The 18,130-nt window shown below is 41.3% G+C and overlaps 1 protein-coding gene across 8 annotated transcripts in view; it reads left to right on the top strand.

Moving 5' to 3' along the window:
• The window catches only part of LOC101150774 (formylglycine-generating enzyme), a 190,632-nt gene that overhangs the window by 104,408 nt on the left and 68,094 nt on the right, over positions 1-18,130 (top strand). For 4 of the 8 annotated variants that reach the window (XM_004033523.5, XM_055382169.2, XM_055382167.2 and 1 more), the window contains one exon: positions 612-1,719. The exons of the other annotated variants lie outside the window; for them this stretch is intronic. In XM_004033523.5, coding sequence (XP_004033571.3) covers positions 612-722 — 111 coding nt within the window. In that variant the 3' untranslated portion in view covers positions 723-1,719. Of the gene's footprint in view, positions 1-611; positions 1,720-18,130 lie in introns of those variants that run through there. 8 annotated transcript variants of the gene reach the window in all.

The raw sequence follows: 18,130 nt of genomic DNA, 5'->3' as shown, positions 1-18,130 counted from the left end.
AGTGGCTCAGTGATGGTGTACTGCAGCCTGAAACACCCAGGCTCAAGAGATCTTCCCACTTCAACCTCTAGAGTAGCTGTGACTACAGGTGCACACCACCATGCTCAGCTAATTTTTTGTAGAGATGGGATCTTGCTGTGTTGCCCAGGCTGGCCTCGAGCTCCTGGCCTCCCATTTCAGCCTCCCAAAATGTTGGGATTACAGGTGTGAGCCAGTGCACCTGGCCTCATTTAACATTTTATCATGAAAACTTCCTGTGTCATTAAATACTATGTAAAAACATGACTTTCAATGGCTGCTTACTTTTCTATTATATGGATGTGCCTAAACTTAGGCAATCATTGGTTGTTACATTTTTCTTTTTTGCTGTTATATCTAATGCTGAACATCTTTGTACTATATCCGTGTTACATTTATAAGGTGAAGGACGTTGGAAAATATGTGGTTAATTCTTGAATGTGCTGCCCTTTTTAAAGCACACATGTTAAGTATCCATACAGGCAGGGTTGTGGGGAAGCACTGTCTACAGCCGGTGCAACATGCATCTGACAGGTTAGAGCCTTCAGCTGAGAGTCCCAGTAGCACTTACCTTGCTTTTTCTCTCTATACAGTCTTATTGTTACAGGTATCGCTGTGCTGCTCGGAGCCAGAACACACCTGATAGCTCTGCTTCGAATCTGGGATTCCGCTGTGCAGCCGACCGCCTGCCCACCATGGACTGACAACCAAGAATAGTCTTCCCCAGTCCAAGGAGCAGTCGTGTCTGACCTACATTGGGCTTCCCTCAGAACTTTGAACGATCCCATGCAAAGAATTCCCACCCTGAGGTGGGTTACATACCTGCCCAATGGCCAAAGGAACCGCCTTGTGAGACCAAATTGCTGACCTGGGTCAGTGCATGTGCTTTATGGTGTGGTGCATCTTTGGAGATCATCGCCATATTTTACTTTTGAGAGTCTTTAAAGAGGAAGGGGAGTGGAGGGAACCCTGACCTAGGCTTCAGGAGGCCCGCGTCCTACGCAGGCTCTGCCACAGGGGTTAGACCCCAGGTCCGACGCTTGACCTTCCTGGGCCTCAAGTGCCCTCCCCTATCAAATGAAGGGATGGACAGCATGACCTCTGGGTGTCTCTCCAACTCACCAGTTCTAAAAAGGGTATCAGATTCTATTGTGACTTCATAGTGAGAATTTATGATAGATTATTTTTTAGCTATTTTTTCCACGTGTGAACCTTGAGTGATACTAATCATGTAAAGTAAGAGTTCTCTTATGTATTATTTTCAGAAGAGGAGTGTGGTGACTCCTTTATATTCGTACTGCACTTTGTTTTTCCAAGGAAATCAGTGTCTTTTACATTGTTATGATGAATCCCACATGGGCCGGTGATGGTATGCTGAAGTTCAGCCATTGAACACATAGGAATGTCTGTGGGGTGACTCTACTGTGCTTTATCTTTTAACATTAAGTGCCTTTGGTTCAGAGGGGCAGTCATAAGCTCTGTTTCCCCCTCTCCCCAAAGCCTTCAGTGAACGTGAAATGTGCGCTAAACGGGGAAACCTGTTTAATTCTAGATATAGGGAAAAAGGAGCGAGGACCTTGAATGAGCTATATTCAGGGTATCCGGTATTTTGTAATAGGGAATAGGAAACCTTGCTGGCTATGGAGTATCAGATGCTTTGAATCATGCACTATGTTGAATAAACTTATCTGCTAAATCAGGCTTCACTTTCATCAGCTTCTTTTCTCTTTCTCTTCTTTGTGTTTTCTTTTAAAGAGGGGACTTTGTGATGTGCGTGTTTTATTTGCTAGAAAATGTTCATGTTTATTAGCTAGTGGATAACTTTGATATGTGGGTAATTTGTGGGAATTTTTGTTCCAAAAAGCAAGGCTATTCCACCAGGAACCCTATCATCACCTTGCTGCTTGTTGCCACAGTAGATAATGCCAAGCCAAAGGCACTGCCTCACTTGCGGTCTTGTAAAACCCAGCATTTGCTTCCCATGCCAGGAAAGCACCTTGTTTTAGAACAATGGCTTTCACCCTAAGGTCCCTGTTATCAAGTTCCCATCCTGATTCCTCAGTCCTGAGAACCCCTAAGCCATTTCTTGCATGCCATTTGAAAGAAATGTTTGAATCAAATAATATTCAAAAGTGTTTAACTAACACTTGATTGCTACTTTTGTGCTTAGCCTCTTAACATGTTAAAACAATTCACTTGAAAAGCAGTCATGTAGGCCAGGCTCAGTGGCTCACACCTGTAACCCCAGCACTTTGGGAGGCCAAGGTGGGTAGATCACTCAAGGTCAGGAGTTCGAGATTAGCTTGGCCAACACGCCAAAACCCTATTTCTACTAAAAATACAAAAAAAAAAAATTTAGCCAGGAGTGGTGACACTTGCCTGTAGTCCCAGCTACTCGGGACTGAGCGAGGAGAATCGCTTGAACCTGGAAGGCGGAGGTTGCAGTGAGCCGAGATCGTGCCATTGCATTCCAGCCTGGATAAGAGAACAAGACTTGGTCTCAGGAAAAAAAAAAAGTCATGTAGCTGGCACGTTTAGCCACATTCGTGGTTCATTTTGTGGATATTAAATGTTTTTCTACAAACTTCCACCTACTGATGATTAATCCCAGGCAAAAAAAAAAAAAAAAGAACAAACATTTGTAGCAAATAACTAATGTAGGAAATAAGAGATTTTATTTTTAAAGTCACCCTACTCCAGTACAGTTTGTTTTTACTTGTTACCTCCCACCTGCATATATTTTTTACATTGTTATATTTATGGTGTGTATGTTTTGAATTCTTTTTAATTAATGTTATATTGCGTAAGTATTTTTGGTGTTTTGGGTGTACTTTTTCGAATTGCATTTTTAGCAGCTGCATAATACTGGAAGGAATTTAAAATGAATTCCTAAGTTGGGGACGGTGGCTGATACCTATAATCCCAGCACTTTGGGAAGTCGAGGTGAGAGGATCGTTTGAGGCCAGGAACTTGAGACCAGCCTGGGCAACTGAGGTGGTTTGACTGCGTCCCCACCCTAATCTCATCTTGAATTGTAGTTCCCATAATCCCCAGGTGTTGTGTGAGGGACCTTTTGGGAGTAATTGAATCATGGGGGCAGTAACCCCCATGCTCTTCTTGTGATAGTGAGTGAGTTCTCACAAGTTCTGATGGTTTTACAAGGGGCTTTTCCCCCATTGCTCAGCACTCACTGTCTCTCCTGCCACCCTGTGAAGAGGTGCCTTCCACCATGATTGTAAATTTCCCCAGCCATGTGGAACTGTGAGTCAATTAAACCTCTTTTCTTTATAAATTACCCTGTCTTGGGTATTCCTTCATAGCAGTGTGAACACGGAGTTATAACAGCAACAAAGCGAGACCCCATCTTTACAAAAAATGAAAAATCAAAATTAGTTGGGCATGGCAGTGTGTACCTGTAGTCCCAGCTACTTGAGAGGCTGAGGTGGGAGGTTCGCTTGTGCCCAAGAGCTCAAGGCTGCAGTGAACTATGATTGTGCCACTGTACTCCAGCCTGGGCAACAGAGCAAGACCCTGTCTCTAAAAATAAATACAATAAAATGACATCCTAACAAGCTGTTTATTTAAGAACTACATGTCTGGGTTACCAACTAAAGAATACCCTAAACTATGGATAGCTATAGTCACTACACTTTATAATGTTGGATAGTGACATATGAGCAGACTAGCAAAATGGGACTACGAAAAGTTCGGTTTGAATGCCACAGGTGTAGTCCTGAAAAGCCTCACTTTGTGTGACATTGTACACAAAACATAGAGGCATACGGGGAAAATTGGGGTAGAGGCAGATTACTCAGAACTTAAGGAACTTTGTACATTGTACCACAGCACTAACAAAATAATAACTATCCTAACAAAACCAGTAGCCTAATTCAATCTCCACTGGCATTTGCAGCCAGCATTACAGCCAGTTGATCCTTTGCAGCCTTAAGTTTTGAGGCACCTTCTTTCTTCTCCAAGGTGTAAGACCTTCAGGACATGCTTCTAATGGAGATCACGTCCATCAAAAGTAAAAAATCTGATCTGGGATGTAGATTTCTTCATCAGTCGACTTTAAGGTGGGCAGTGTCTTTGCAGCATCTTTATCTGCACTGTCAGTTTTTCAGAGCTTAACACACTGGAAAGTGTAGCAGTTCTTGAAGCCACTAAATAAATCACTAGATGCACTGAAAGAAGGCATTTTCATGGGATTAAATTTTTTTTTCCTGAAGGTCTTCATATATTGCTAAGGTTTTCTTTAAAATTATGAGAAGGTTTGTGCCTGCTTGTTTCAAAACACGTTTTAAACCACATGTGATCCAACATGACTTCCACATTCTACTGTCCTCCATTCTCTGTTTATTAATCACTTGTGAGCTATTTCTGCTTTAGATAAACAGTGGGAGCAGAGCAGACCATTTGGTCGATGTGCCAGTTCCAGTATTAAAAAACCGTTTTGTTTTTTGTTGTTGTTTTAGGAACTCTTATATCTAGAGTTGGTTTCGAATTCTCATTTCTTGCCCCATTGAAGCATGGAAGGAATTTGGGGTTTGTTTTCAAGTCTGCTTTAGTCCTGAATCCTGGACGGTCTTTATTTTTGGACTGTACATGACAGTTGAGTGAGAAGCAAGGTGTATCTCTTTTTTTTTTAAAGCTGTAAACATGATTAGAAGAAGGCAGGGGCTGGGGGAAATACGGGTAGTAATCAGGAGGGACCTTTTCTTCATGGAAAATGGGCTGCATAGATGCTTCAAACTACATGGTTCAACCTACAGCTTAAAATGCAGTACAGATCTGTGTGAATGTGGGCATTTTCTTTTCACCCCCACCTTTTACTTTTTTTTGAACAGAGCATCTCAATTGTCGATATGACCCTTGAGGAAAAAAAGAAATGGAAGCTACCATTTATTTTAGTAAGAGTTGGTCGGGGCCAGGCACGGTGGCTCATGCCTGTAATCCCTGTACTTTGGGAGGCCGAGGCGGGTGGATCAGCTGAGGTCAGGAGTTCATAACTCACATGGCCAACATGGTGAAACCCCGTCTCTACTAAAAATACAAAACTTAGCTGGGCTTGTTGGTGGATGCCTGTAATCCCAGCTACTTGGAGGCTGAGGCAGGAGAATCAATTGAACTCGGGAGGCAGAGGTTGCAGTGAGCCGAGATCGCGCCATTGCACTCCAGCTTGGGCAACAAGAGCGAAACTCCGTCTCAAAATAAGTAAATAAATAAACAAATAAAAGTTGGTTGGGGCAGGGGTGTGGTGGGGGTGGTGGCTTCTGGTAATTCTATTTTTCAGGGACTATCTTTACTGAGAATTCTATTGACAAAAAATAATGACTGAAATCTCATCCATGAGAATCCAGTATTCTAATTTTCTTGCTAATCACCTTTTCAAAATAGATCACATTTTTGTCCTCAGTATTCAAGCTGCAAACAGAATTTTTGCATGTGGTAAAATCCATAGTTGACTTCAGGAATATCTTGAAAAAAAAAACACCATAAACATAGTGCTTTCTGTTCTGAAACTTCAGGAATTTTATGCAAGGGATTAGTGTGGGCTTATTTTTTCTTTTTTAAATATTTGGCATATCTGTCTCCCTCCTTCCCTCCTTCCTTCCAACAAATATTAACATTCCATTAGCAGTATTTCTCATAAGGGAGTTAACCTGCAGGCTGGCTATGGAGGAACAAAGGAAGTAAAAAATCTGATCTGGGATGTAGATTTCTTCATCAGTCGACTTTAAGGTGGGCAGTGTCTTTGCAGCATCTTTATCTGCACTCTCAGTTTTTCGGAGCTTAACACACTGGAAAGTGTAGCAGTTCTTGAAGCCACTAAATAAATCACTAGATTTAGGAAGTGCAGAGCCAGGCAAGACGTGTGAACAGGTGAAGCAGGCTGGGCATGAGCGAGGCCTGTTCTAAGCGTGCTGCCACTGCTCTGTTCTCGTCCATGGCTGCCCTGCAGAAATGTCAGCCTGGAGTTGCTCAGTTATCCAGTTTCCAGGACTGGCTGGATGTTTGCATTTTTGTGTGAAGCCTTCTGAGTTTTTAATGTTGGCAACCAACTAATATTTTTAAAAAGCAAACACTGTGAAGACCTAATAAATTGCTTCTGCAGCCCCGTTTCATCTGCGGGGTGCCAGTTTGCATTTGCAGCCTAGATTGTGAAGAGTTGATACGTTTCACAGGGCAAAAAAAAAAAAAAAAAATTGTATGTATTTATTTCTGAAGAATGACTGATCAAGTAAGTAATGTACTAGCAAGAAATGTATAAATGTAAGAAAGGGCCGTGGCTTGCCCAGGGACCTCATCTTGCCTAGAAATGCCTTATGAGACTCCTCTCCTCTATCCCCACGCCGTCCCCACCGAAAACCATTTAACAGCCATCAGTAATCTCAGCAGAGCCATTGGCAGCCCATTTTCATTAACTTGAGCACTTATGGCTAAGTTTGCAGATTAGTATCAGAGAATAGCAAAATTTTAATTTATTGACTGTTAATTTAATTTTATTTGTTAAAACTTAATTCTCTGGATACAAACCACCCTAGAGCAGGCCTCATTTTTATAGGTTTTCCAGAATCAGTTGTGCTATTAGTGAAAGCTAGCCTTTGTTGTTTCAAATGCTTAAAACACCATGGAAATTATTAACTCCGAGAGCCTCAGATGGAGCTTTGGCAGGTAGCCAGAACTTCCTTCCTCTGACTCTTGTGTTTAGACCATTAGAGCAAGAGTTTAATTAATTTTTTGATTAAGCAAAATCATTACAGACAATATTCAGGTAGGCTGTAAAATGAGAAATGCTCTTTCCTGAAACTTGCCCTATTTAGGATTGGAAAGTTCAAGGGATTAGTACCAAGGGGGCGGAATTTTTCAGCTTCAGATCAGATTCTAATCTGCCCCCAAAGTAATTGACCCCAGAGTCATCATTATGAGAAGGCTGGTTAGGCCTTTGGAATTAGTCACAGTTGTCAGGGAAGAAGGCGATTCCAGTTCAGAGTAATTGAAGGTCAGATAGGATTGCTCTCCCGCCCTTGGGTCTGGGCCATATTTGACAAACCCCTTGTTTTCTTTGCCGAGGGGAATGGAAGACTGATCAGAGCAACTCTTTTCTAGCATGTCAGCTTGGACCTCAACAGAGTAGTGCTAGAAGCTGTGAATCAACGCTTAGGGGAAAAGTGAAACCACTAACAGACTATCAGGGGAGCAGAGATAAGGCTTTCCTTGTCAGGTGGCACTGATAAAAGGTTCACCTACATTTACTTTGGTGCCTGTGGGGAAGAGCCATTGGTTGCATTTTCAAAGTCCACAATTTTTCTCTGCTCTACACCTTTGCCAAATAAGATTTTATTTATTTACCTTTAAATGACATGGGAAGGATGTCGTTTTAATCTCTTCAGTCACTGTCTTTTATTTTTATTTTTCTGAGACAGAATCTCCCTCTGTCATCCAGGCTCGAGGGCAGTGGTGCAATCATGGCTCACTATAGCCTCTACCTCCTAGGCTCAGGTGATCCCCCCACCTCAGCCTTCTGAGTATCTGGGACTACAGGCACATGCCACCATGCCCAGCTAGTTTTTTGTATTTTTTTTTTTTTTGTAGAGATGGGGTTTTTCCATGTTCCCTAGGCTGGTCTTGAACTCCAGGGCTCAAGCAATCCACTTGCCTCAGCATCCCAAAATGCTGGGATTATAGGTGTGAGCCACTGTGTCCGGTGTCACTGTCTTTAAAAGGCAGTTTAGCACCGTGGGTAGAGAGCCGTGGGATAAGATTGTCTGGGATCATATCCCTGCACCACCACATACGTAACTGTGCCACCTTAAGGCAAGCAATGTCCTCTAAGGTAAAATGGGAATAATAATACCTACCTTGTGGGGTTGTGGGCAGATATGAGAAAATGCAAAAATAAAGTGCTTAGCACAAAGTACTTGGATAAGTGCTTCCTAGGTACTTGGATAAGTGCTTCCCAGATACTGGGATAAGTGCTTCCTAGGTACTTGTTCCTGTTATAAATATGACTATTAGAAGCAAAGGAGCAGGAAGGTACTACCAGATGGTCCTGGCAGCCATGGAGTTACAGCCACAGAGAAGAGGACAAAATGGGCTAAGAGTAAGAAAGACTTACGAAGAGACTGCATAGAAAAGCTTAACCTTGACCCCCATATCAAACATTAAAAAAGAAAAAAGCTGGCATGATTAATCCCCAAACTTGTGTTAATACTTGAATTTGGAAATACCTGATCCTGCGCGGTCGGTCTGTCCCACAAAGTTCTCACGGAAGGGGAAAGTGAGACCTGGTTATCGCTACCTATATTGTGAAATTCTGGGTCTTTTCTTCCTGAATCCACCTCACAAAGAACCTCTAGCAGGTTTAATACCAGTGGAAAAGTCATTTGTGGACATAACAATAATTAAAAAGAAGGAAAAACGAAAAGGGAGGATAGTCTGTTGGCCCATACTGTGTTGATCTGCCTGGTCAAGGTTTTCTGTGGTGTCTTCAGTGCTAATTTGCATTTCAGTTTTAGAGAATAGTTGTTTGGGTAGTTCTGCCTCATTGTTTACATTCTTACTTCTTATTTAATCCTTCTTTGACATTACTGGTTCAGGATTTTAATTCTAACTACATAAATTACCAGACTTAAAAATCAAGATGGGGGCTGGGCAGGGTGGCTTATGCCAGTAATCCTAGCACTTTGGGAGGCCAAGGCAGGAGGATCACTTGAGGCCAGGAGTTCATGATCGGCCTAGGCAACATAGTGAGACCCCATCTCTACAAAAAATAGAAAAATTAGCTGGGCGTGGTAGCGTAGTCCTATAGTCCTAGCAACTCAGGAGTAAGACTGAGGTGGCAGGATTGCTTGACCTCAGGAGTTTGCTATGATCACACTGCTGCACTCCAGCCTGGGTGACAGAGCCATACCCTGTCCCTAAAAATCATAAAAATGAAAATAAACAAATGAAAATCAATATGATGTCCAAGTAGAAGAGTTCAGGATGTGGCAGACAGAACTCACTACAACCTGTTGTAGGAGGTTTTATCTAGCTCAGCAGTTCTCCAAGTGTGGTCTGGAGACCCCAGAGACCTCCAGCCCCCTTTCAGGAGGCATGTGAGTCAAACTGATTTTCATAATAATATTAAGATGTTGTTTGTTTTTTAAATTATCTAAGAGTATACAGTAGAGTTTTCTAGAGACTATATGATATGTAGCCTGAGGGCTCACAGAATATGAGCTTGTATATTTTTATGTTAAAAAATTTGGCCGGGCGCAGTGACTCACGCCTGTAATCCCAGCACTTTGGGAGGCCGAGGTGGGTGGATCACGAGGTCAGGAGATCGAGACCATCCTGGCTAACACAGTGAAACCCCATCTCTACTAAAAATACAAAAAATTAGCCGGGCGTGGTGGCAGGCGCCTGTAGTCCCAGCTACTCAGGAGGCTGAGGCAGGAGAATGGCGTGAACCCGGAAGGCGGAGTTTGCAGTGAGCGGAGATCACGCCACTGTACTCCAGCCTGGGCGACAGAGTGAGACTCTGTCTCAAAAAAATTCCTAATCTTAATTTTTTCTTAAAATGTAAAGATGGGGGTCTCACTATGTTGCCCAAGCTGGTCTTAAGCTCCTGGCCTCAAGCCGTCCTCCTGCCTCCAGCTCTTGAAGTTCTGGGATACAGGTGTAAGCCACCATACTTGGGTCAATCTTTTAATATGTTCAATGTCTGTAGATATAATGCACATTACAGAAATTCTGTGGGGTCCTCAATGATTTCTAGGAGTGTAAAGGGATCCTGAAACCAAAAAATCTGAGAGCTGTTCATCTAGGAGAAGAGCAAGGTCTGACAGTGACTGAATCTGTCTTGGGAGAAAATGACAGCCTTTCTCCATCACTTCTAAGGACGGTCAAAAAGAATTGGGTTTAAATGACGTCAAGAGCAAGTTAAATTAACTGTTAAGGAGCACTTCCTTCCTGTTTGTTTTGGGAGACCTGTTAAATGCAGAGGTGAATTTGCTTCCCCGGCCCCTTCACAGACAGATGGCCCTGCCATGGGGTTGTCACCCTTTTTTTTTTTTTTTTTTTTCTTACACACAGCAATAATGGACCTACATCCTTTGGAACATAATTCTATGCATGGACTGCCCTCAACAATCCTGTAGCTGGAATCACTTTGTATAAAATGACTCCCAAAAAGGGCTTTGCAAGTATTCAGTGCAAGTCATGGAAGATTCCCTGACTATTGCAGCCTCCACTCAAGGTGACGTTGTGGTGAGAGCCTGCCATGTCCCCAGCCATCTTTCCCCAGATGGTGGCTGTATTATAAAGCCATTGAGGAAGGTGAAAGTGTTACTTTCTGAAACAGCTCACTTTCTCCTGGTAGACTGTGTTCATTGTGCGGTAAATTGTGGTTGTTCTATGTCTTCTCTTGTCTTGGCTGGTTTGCTTTCCAGCCAACAGGCACCTCTTAGGTGCCAGGCACTGTACTGGAGGCTTTGTGTACATGACCTATTTTAATTTGCAGAGTAGTTTTGGGAGGGAACTGGTTATTTTTGGTTAATATTCCCAATGTGCACTTAGAAAACTAGGACTCAAGATGCCCCAGGTGACACGGTTGAGTGAGGCAGAACCAGGACTCACGCCATTTTTGTGACTTCTGTTCTCTCTACTGTATCATTGAGTCCGTTGTTTTATTGTGAGTTTGGGGTGGGGAGCGGTGGACTGAAGACCGGAGATTACTGGGGCAAGGGATAGCTTTCAGGAGTCAAAAGGCAAAGAGTGAGGAGGTGGAATGGATTAGTGGTTAAGAACATGGGCTCTGGAGCCGGACTGTCTGGGTTTAAATTCTTCTCCTACCAGTTACTAGATTTGTGACTTTGGACAAGTTACTAAATCTATTTCTTCTTCAGATTTTGAAAATTATGTGCAAGTACTTCTCGAAAAGGTACAATCAAGGCAGGAGGGTTAAAGCGGGCAGTATAGAGGGATCTGAGTGTAAACCTTTGACCTGCTGTAAATCCACTCCAAACTTGAAGGCTTGATGCTTAGTCACACTGCAGAAATTATTCTCAATATGGTAACGACGTGGCCAAGGCTAAGACTGCACGTTCTTGAAAGACGTGTTTTCATCACACCTCCCTCCCCACCCGTGTGTCACTTCTTTTTTAAAATGATGATGTCACCCTAAAGAAATGGACTTTTTTTTAGGGGCGGCGTGGAAGAAGGCTTGGGTGCATGGAACACATTCATCCACTGGAAAAAATGATCGAAAGGTGCATTATCAGCTCATTCGTTCCAGGCACAAATACATAAAAAGAATGTGGCTGATAAAGACGACTGAGATCAGTGTGTGAAGAATGAAAGGAAACGTGTGCTGCGTCATCCTCATGAAACAGCAGTCTGAAAAAGTATATGAGAGGACTTCCTTGATAAGATTAAATCCCCTGGTCTTTGTAAAACGACGCTAAAGTTTCTTACTTGCTTCTCCTAACTCTGTGGCTGGGCTCAAAACTGGGTATTGTTTCGTTAAGACTCAGTTTCAGGGCAGCTTCCACCTCAACATTTGCTTCTGTTCCAGAACATTTGTAAAAAATTGATTCAGAGCAGGGAGGGTGGGGAGACCTCACTAATATGGGAAACATATTCACATTTGTAATTTTATATTTATTAATAAAACTCTTTGCTTCAGGACATATTAGGCAAGCCAAAGACTGAATCACATTGATGATTGCCTGTGGGCTTTTAGCTTTGAACAATCTCTTGTGGAGCCAACCCTTGTGCCTCCGTCTGTGGGTATGGTTTTCCGTGGAGTGGTAGCTCAAAGTGGTTTTATGTGTGATGTTCTCCCTCTAGTGGCCAGTTTGGGTTTGTTGTATTGGTTTGATTTTTTTTTTTTCTTTTTTTGTTGTACAAATGATCTCTAGAGTTGGCAAACCTTTTATTTAGGGGTAGTGTGGATTTGGGAAGGCTAGGGAGTGCAAAATTTTATTCCATAGGTAAAACAGTTATTCTAAAGTGTTTGTTCCAATTGCTAGCTTTTTAAAGAGGAGGAAGAGAAGGAGATAGAGAATGTGACCTGCAGAGGTGAAGAGAGCTCTGGAATAATTTGTCATCTTTTTACTGTAATCATTTTCTGAACTTCTACTGCTTTAATTAAGAATTATCTCATTTTTAACTATCAAGTTTCTTTGAAAATTTATTATTTTTTAGTTATCAGAGCTTTAATATACCTAGGTAAAATTAGAAACTCAAAGCATAAATAAAATTTATATAGAAGCTCCTCATTCTGTGAGTTTCTGGTCTTCTCCCATATCCATGCCAATAGGTGACTACTATCAACAGTCTATCTTTCCGGACTTTTAAAAACGTATTTACAAACATCTATACTACACGTATATATGGATATATATTGAATATATATACGCACAATTATATACACACAATTATATACACACAATTATATACACAATTATATACACACACACACACACACACACACGCATATACACACACAGAAAGTGGTGGCTCAAGCCTGTAATCCCAGAACTTTGGGAGGCCGAGGTGGGCAGATCACGAGGTCAGGAGTTTGAAAACACCCTGAACAACATGGTGATTTTATATACTAAAAAATGGTGATTTTTTAATACTAAAAAAAATACAAAAATTAGCCTGGCGTGGTGGTGCGTGCCTGTAATCCCAGCTACTCGGGAGGCTGAGGCAGGAGAATTGCTCAAACCCGGAAGGCAGAGGTTGCAGTGAGCCAAGATCGTGCCACTGCACTCCAGCCTGGGCGACAGAGCGAGACTCCATCTGAGAAAAAAAAAAAAAGGAAATAATACGTAATATATACAACTTATTTTTTTTATTTCTTCTAAAAAAAAAACCGGATGCATGTACAGAACGTGCAGGTTTGTTACATAGGAATACATGTGCCATGTTGGTTTGCTGCACCTATTGACCCATCCTCCAACTTCCTTCCCTTCACCTCCTACCCTGCAGCTGGCCCTGGTGTGTGTTGTTCCCCTCTCTGTGTAGATGTGTTCTCAATGTTCAACTCTCACTTATGAGTGAGAACATGTGGTGTTTGGTTTTCTGTTCCTATGTTAGTTTGCTGAGGATAATGGCTTCCAGCTTCATCCATGTCCCTGCAAAGGACATGATCTCATTGCTTTTTATGACTGCGTAGTATTCCATGGTGTATATGTACCACATTTTCTTTATCCAGTCTACCATTGATGGGCATTTGGGTTGGTTCCATGTCTTTTCTATCATAAATAGTGCTGCAAGGAACATACATGTGTGTGTGTCTTTATAGTAGAATGATTTATATTCCTTTGGGTATATATCCAGGAATGGTATTGCTGAGTCAAATGGTATTTCTGGTTCTAGATCCTTGGGGAATCACCATACTGTCTTCCACAAAGTTTGAACTAATTTACTTTCCCACCAACAACGTAAACACGTTCCTACTTCTCCACAGCCTCACTAGCCTCTATTGTTTCTTGATTTTTTAATAATCGCCATTCCGACTGGCGTGAAATGGTATCTCATTGCATTTCTCTGATGATCAGTGATGTTGAGCTTTTTTTCATATGTCCATTGGCTGCATAAATGTCTTGAGAAGTGTTTGTTCGTATCCTTCACCCACTTGATAAGGTTGTTTGTTTTTTTCTTGTAAATATGTTTAAGTTCCTTGTAAATTCTAGATATTAGACCTCTGTCAGATGGGTAGATTGCAAAAATTTTCTCCTGTTCTGTAGATTGCTTGTTCACTCTGATGACAGTTTCATTTGCTGTGCAGAAGATCTTTAGTTTAATTAGATTCCATTTGTCAATTTTGGCTTTTGTTGCAATTTCTTTTCACATTTTTGTCATGAAGTCTTTCCCCATGCCTATGTCCTTAATGGTATTGCCTAGGTTTTCTTCTAGGGTTTTGTTTGTTTGTTTGTTTGAGACGGAGCTTCGCTCTTGTTGCCCAGGCTGGAGTGCAATGGCATGATCTTGGCTCACCGCAACCTCTGCCTTCTGGGTTCAAGTGATTCTCCAGCCTCAGCCTCCCGAGTAGCTGGGATTATAGGCATGTGCCACCACACCTGGCTAATTTTTTTTTTTTTTTTTGTATTTTTAGTAGAGACAGCATTTCTGCATGTTGGTCAGGCTGGCCTCAAACTCCTGATCTCAGGTGGTCCACCCGCCTCAGCCTCCTAAAGTGTTCGGATTACAGGCGTGAGCCACTGTGCCTGGCCTCTTCTGAGGTTTTTATGGTTTTGGGTTTTACATTTAAGTCTTTAATCCATCTTGAGTTAATGTTTGTACAAGGTTTAAGGAAGGGGTCCACTTTCAGTTTTCTGCATATGGCTAGCCAGTTTTCCCAACACCATTTATTAAATAGGGAATCCTTTCCCTATTGCTTGTTTTTGTCAGATTTGTGAAAGATCAGATGGTTGTAGATGTGTGGTATTGCTTCCGAGGTCTCTGTTCTGCTCCATTGGTCTATATGTCTGTTTTGGTACCAGTACCATGCTGTTTTGGTTACTGTAGCCTTGTAGTATAGTTTGAAGTCAGGTAGTGTGATGCCTCCAGCTTTGTTCTTTTCGCTCAGAATTGTCTTGTCTATCCAGGCTCTTTTTTGGTTCCATATGAAATTTAAAATAGTTTTTTCTAATTCTGTGAAGAATGTCAACAGTAGTTTGATGGGAATAGCATTGAATCTATAAATTACTTTGGGCAGTATGGCCATTTTCATGGTATTGATTCTTCCCATCCATGAGGATGGAATGTTTTTCCATTTGTTTGTGTCCTCTCTTATTTCCTTGAGCAGTGGTTTGTAGTTGGAGAGGTCCTTCACCTCTCTTGTTAGCTGTATTCCTAGGTATTTTAATCTCTTTGTAGCAATTGTGAATGGGAGTTCATTCATGATTTGGCTCTCTGTTAGCCTGTTGTTGGTGTAAACGAATGCTTGTGATTTTTGCACATTGATTTTTGTATCCTGAGACTTTGCTGAAGTTTCTTATCAGTTCAAGAAGTTTTGGGGCTGAGATGATGCAGTTTTCTAAATGTGAAATCATGTCACCTGCAAACAGAGACAACCTGACTTCTTCTCTTCCTATTGAATACCCTTTATTTCTTTCTCTTGCCTGATTGCCCTGGCCAGAACTTCCAATACAATGTTGAATAAGAGTGGTGAGAGAGGGCATCCTTGTCTTGTACTGGTTTTCAAAGGGAATGCTTCTAGCTTTTGCCCATTCAGTAAGATATTGGCTGTGGGTTTGACATAAATAGCTCTTATTATTTTGAAATATGTTCCATCAATATCTAGTTTATTGAGAGTTTTTAACATGAAGGGATGTTGAATTTTATCAAAGGCCTTTTCTGCATCTATTGAGATAATCATGTGGTTTTTGTCATTGGTTCTGTTTATGTAATGGATTATGTTTATTGATTTGTGTATGTTGAACCACCCTTGCATCCCAGTGATGAAGCCCACTTGATCGTGGTGGGTAAGTTGTTTGATGTGCTGCTGGATTCGGTTTGCCACTCTTTTATTGAGGATTTTTGCATTGATGTTCATGAGGGATGTTAGCCTGAAAGTTTCTTTTTTTGTTGTGTCTCTTCCCGGTTTTGGTATCAGGATGATATTGGCTTCATAAAATGAGTTAGGGAAGAGTTCCTTCTTTTCAATTGTTTGGAATAGTTTCAGAAGGAATGGTACCAGCTCCTCTTTGTATTTCTGGTAAAATCCAGCTGTGAATCTGTCTGGTCCTGGGCTTTTTTTAGTTGGTAGGCTATTAATTACTGCCTCAATTTCAGAGCTTGTTATTGGTCTATTCAGGGATTCAACTTCTTCCTGGTTTAGTCTTGGTTGGGTGTATGTGTCCAGGAATTTATCCATTTCTTCTAGATTTTCTAGTTTATTTGTGTAGAGGTGTTTATAGTATTCTCTGATGGTAGTTTGTAATTCTGAGGGGTCAGTGGTGATATCCCCTTTATCATTTTTTTATTGCATCTATTTGATTCTTCTCTCTCTTCTTCTTTATTAGCCTAGCTAGCCATCTATCTTTCTATTAATTTTTTCAAAAAACCAGCTCATGGATTTGGTGATTTTTTTTTGAGGGTTTTTTTGTGTCTCTATCTCCTTCAGTTCTTCTCTGATCTCGGTTATTTCTTGTCTTCTGCTGGTTTTTGGATTAGCTTGCTCTTGCCTCTCTAGCTCTTTTAATTGTGATGTTAGGGTGTTGATTTGAGATCTTTCTAGCTTTCTGATGTGGGCATTTAGTGCTATAAATTTCCCTCTTAACTCTGCTTTAGCTGTGTCCCAGAGATTCTGGTACATTGTCTTTTTGTTCTCATTGGTTTCAAAGAACTTCCTGATATCTGCCTTAATTACATTATTTACCCAGGAGTCATTCAGGAACAGGTTGTTCAATTTCCATGAAATTGTGTGGTTTTGAGTGAGTTTCTTAATCCTGAGTTCTAGTTTGATTGCACTGTGGTCTGAGAGAGTGTTTGTTATGATTTCAGTTCTTTTGCATTTACTGAGGAGTGTTTTACTTCCAATTATGTGGTCGATTTTAGAATAAGTGCCATGTGGCACTGAGAAGAATGTATATTCTGTTAATTTGGGGTGGAGAGTTCTGTAGACGTCTACTAGATCCACTTGATCCAGAGCTGCGTTCAAGTCCTGAATATCCTTGTTAATTTTCTGTCTTGTTGATCTGTCTAATACTGATAGTGGAGTGTTGAAGTCTCCCACTATTATTGTGTGGGAGTCTAAGTCTCTTTGTAGATCTCTAAAAATTTGTTTTATGAATCTGGGTGCTCCTGTATTGGGTGCATATTCATTCAGGATAGTTAGCTCTTCTTGTTGCATTGATCCCTTTACCATTCCCTTCTTTGTCTTTTTTGGTCTTTGTTGGTTTAAAGTCTCTTTTGTCAGAGACTAGGATTGCAGCCCTTGCTTTTTTTTTGCTTTCCATTTGCTTGGTAAATTTTCCTCCATCCCTTTATTTTGAGCCTATGTTTGTCTTTGCACGTAAGATGGGTCTCCTGAATACAGCATGCTGATGGGTCTTGACTCCTTATCCAATTTGCCAGCCTGTGTCTTTTAACTGGGGTATTTAGCCCATTTATATTTAAGGTTAGTATTGTTGTGTGTGAATTTGATCCTGTCATCATGATACTATGTGGTTATTTTGCGCACTAGTTGATGCAGTTTCTTCATAGTGTCATTGGTCTTTATAGTTTGGTGTGTTTTTGCAGTGGCTGGTACCAGTTTTTCTTTTCCATATTTAGTGCTTCTTTCAGGAGCTCTTGCAGGGCAGGCCTGTTGGTAATGAAATCCCTCAGCATTTGCTTGTCTGGAAAGGATTTTATTTCTCCTTCGCTTTTGAAGCTTAGTTTGGCTGGATATGAGATTCTGGGTTGAAAATTCTTTTCTTTAAGAATGTTGAATATTGGCCCCACTGTCTTCTGGCTTGTAGAGTTTCTGCTGAGAGGGCCACTGTTAGTCTGATGGGCTTCCCTTTGTAGGTGACCGGGCCTTTCTCTCTGGCTGCCTTAAGAGTTTTTCCTTCATTTTGACCTTGGAGAATCTGACGATTATGTGTCTTGGGTTGATCTTCTCATGGAGTATCTTAATAGTGTTCTCTGTATTTCTTGAATTTGCGTGTTGGCCTGTCTTGCTAGGTTGGGGATGTTCTCCTGGATAATGCCCTGAAGTGTGTTTTCCCGCTTGTTTCCATTCTCCCTGTCTCCTTCTGGTACTCCAATCAATCATAGGTTTGGTCTTTTTAAGAGTTCCCATATTTCTTGGCGGCTTTGTTCATTCCTTTTCACTCTTTTTTTCTCTATTCTTGTCTGTGTGTCTTATTTCAGTAAGGTGGTCTTCGAATTCTTACATCCTTTCTTCCGCTTGCTCTATTTGGCTGTTGACACTTGTGTATGCTTCACGAAGTACTCGTGCTGTGTTTTTCAGCTCCATCAGGTTGTTTATGTTCCTCTCTAAAGTGGTTATTCTAGTTATCAATTCCTCTAACCTCTTATCAAGGTTCTTAGCTTCTTTGCATTGGGTTAGAACATGTTCCTTTAGCTCATCGTAATTTTTTATTACCCATCTTTTGAAGCCTACTTC

Source organism: Gorilla gorilla, chromosome 2 (assembly GCF_029281585.2).
Source record: "Gorilla gorilla gorilla isolate KB3781 chromosome 2, NHGRI_mGorGor1-v2.1_pri, whole genome shotgun sequence".
Classification (NCBI taxonomy): domain Eukaryota; kingdom Metazoa; phylum Chordata; class Mammalia; order Primates; family Hominidae; genus Gorilla; species Gorilla gorilla.
This window is presented reverse-complemented; position numbering and strand designations above follow the sequence as displayed.